The sequence below is a fragment of the Hippoglossus hippoglossus genome, chromosome 21 (assembly GCF_009819705.1).
Source record: "Hippoglossus hippoglossus isolate fHipHip1 chromosome 21, fHipHip1.pri, whole genome shotgun sequence".
Taxonomy (NCBI): Eukaryota; Metazoa; Chordata; class Actinopteri; order Pleuronectiformes; family Pleuronectidae; genus Hippoglossus; species Hippoglossus hippoglossus.
In genome coordinates this window covers 1550741-1553240 of record NC_047171.1, presented here as the reverse complement: position 1 = coordinate 1553240, position 2500 = coordinate 1550741, and the positions used below count along the sequence as shown (strand labels likewise).

General features: G+C 42.4%; 1 protein-coding gene across 9 annotated transcripts in view; it reads right to left on the bottom strand.

The window, feature by feature from the left end:
* dgkh (diacylglycerol kinase, eta) overlaps positions 1 to 2500 on the bottom strand; it is a 45976-nt gene that overhangs the window by 23551 nt on the left and 19925 nt on the right. For all 9 annotated transcript variants that reach the window (XM_034574965.1, XM_034574968.1, XM_034574964.1 and 6 more), the window contains one exon: positions 486 to 590. In XM_034574965.1, the coding sequence (XP_034430856.1) occupies positions 486 to 590 (105 nt within the window). Of the gene's footprint in view, positions 1 to 485; positions 591 to 2500 lie in introns of those variants that run through there.

Sequence of the window (2500 nt, the reverse complement as noted above, 5' to 3'; positions counted from 1 at the left end):
GACAAAGACGAGGAAGCAGTCGCTGCGTGTTTGTGTCTTTTAAAGCAAAAGAATCAGAAATGTGCTTCGTGCCGATCAGTGTGTGTTGCACGTTTGGTGTTGTCTTCTTTTTTACAGTTTCCCTGACAGTAGAATTGTGTGTCTGTGTGCGTGCGCTGGTGTTTTGTGGCTCAACATGAATTTGTTGCTCCTGCATAACAACTTGTGAGGTCCCCGGTTTCCTGGATCATCCTCACAACATACAACTGTACTTTCCTCACCCATCTGTGCTCATCACTATCCAGCCAACACTTGGATTTGATATAATCCCAAAACACCAACAGAATTACTGAGAATATCAAACCTCCAATCTGCTCTTTTGTTCCCTAACACACGGCATCTCTCTCCTCCTCCTCCTCCTCTTCTCCATCTCTTCGCTCACACACACACAACAACAAACTCACTAGGATCTGTCTATGTGCTGATGTGGAAAAACAGGCTCTTACCTCGTAATGCTCTCTGGACTGGACGGACTTCAGCGAACTGATCCAGTCCTCCATCTCTTTCCTGTTCTCAGCGCAGAGGATGAGCCGACGGAACGGAGTGATCACCTGGAGGGAGAGCGAGGGACACGGGTGAAAAGACTGAGACTGTGGCGAGAAAGGAGGAGGAGGAGGAGGAGGAGGAGGAGGAGGAGATAAATGTTTCCGGGGCTTTTCCTCCTCGGTCTGCGTCGCCACTGAGAAGAGAGAGAGCGACCGTCTCCCTCTTTAAGGGAGGGAGAGGATGAGACGCCCCCTCCCTCCTCCTCTCTCTCCCTCTCTCCCTCATTAACTCCGGCTCACTTATACACCAACACCTTCTTGAGTTAGTCTTTTCCTTCGCTCCAGCGTTTTTTTCCTCCTCTCTTCCTCTGGGCTCTTCGTGCGTTGAGGCAGATATGTGCTGACAGGCGAAGCGCCTCGGTAAAGGCTAAGAGCTTCTCCCCCCCCCCGCCTCCCCCTCTCGTGTCCTCTCCCTGTGTGTGTGTGTGTGTGTGTGTTGTGTGTGCATGTGAGGGTGTGTGCATGTGTGCTTAAAACCCCGTCTCCCTGTAGATAACCCTCCAGACACACAGCACCATTTCAACAGCCCATCACTTATTCATGCTCCCTCCTCTCCTCTTTCTCTACGTCTCTTTGTAACTCCTCCAGTCCTAATGTTATCTCTGTTCACCTTAGTGGGACAATGAGGATGAGCACGCACACACACACACAGACACACACACACACACACAGACACACACACACGCACACACGCACAGGCCTGACTCAACACTACCAGAACCTTAAACACAACCTAGTAGCCTTAAAGAGAATATAAACACACACACACACACATACACACACACACACACACTTTAAAGATTCAATATTACACTAATCAATATTCATGTACTTGCACTGATGCTAATGTTTCTTTCTCTGTGGGAAACTGTATGAAATCTCACTGTAAAAGAAATGCAGCAATTTAAACGATTTTAACATTAAAACTGGTCGATGGTTTTAAAGTTGCATCTGAATATTTAAAGTATAGATATGGTATTAAGTATATATCAACTTATTAAGCCTATCAACACATCCTCACATCTGAATGACTGAAACCACAGAATATTTAATTATGGTTAAATTCATTTACGTCAATCGACTAAATTGATTAAATGTGAGAAAACTTAACTTATCAGCTCAAAATGATCGTGATGGATTTAATTTAATTATATTTCATTTATTTATAATTGTCATAAATTGTCTATTTATTTAAAGTAAGTTTTTATGTCTAAATTTCAGATGCATTTCAGAAGTTGTGAATGATAATTCAGAGGCAGTGAAATAAATCATGTAGATTTCATTTAAATTATGAGACATTGGGAATAATTCTGACAAAATCGGTTAAGTTTCACAGCGATATTCGAACTGCACATCTGGGCGTGTGTTTCTGTATTTCTGCACTAAAGCAGTAAAACATCTGCCACAGAAACGATTTCCATGTCTCTCATCTCACATGCAGGAAATAAAAGACTTGTTAAAACCCAGTGAGTCGACTCCTGGCTCCGAGGTGCAAAGACGAACTGAGACTCCACAGCAGCTGAATATCCAGAACATGTAGAATCACTGAGTAGATCTCAAGTTGTGGTTCTATTCATGAAGTGGAACAGTCACGTAGAACCGGATGATACGATGCTCGACTCTAATTGGTTTGTAGACGGCGTGTTGTATTATATATATCGTCGGATATATTTCTTCTTCTATCGTTTAATTCTGTCTCAACTTCCTGTGAAAAGTCCAAACTATCCCAAAATTAGTTCCATTAACACTATAAAACAATTAATAACTTGTAAGTTCATCTATAATCTCAAGAGTCTTTTGCTCTTCATGACTATAAATGATTTGGTTTGTGAATACGTCAGATGTTTGAGTTTCCTTTTGATAAATAAAAGACTAAAATCGACGCATCTTCGCTCTGAAACTCTCGTTTTCATCTC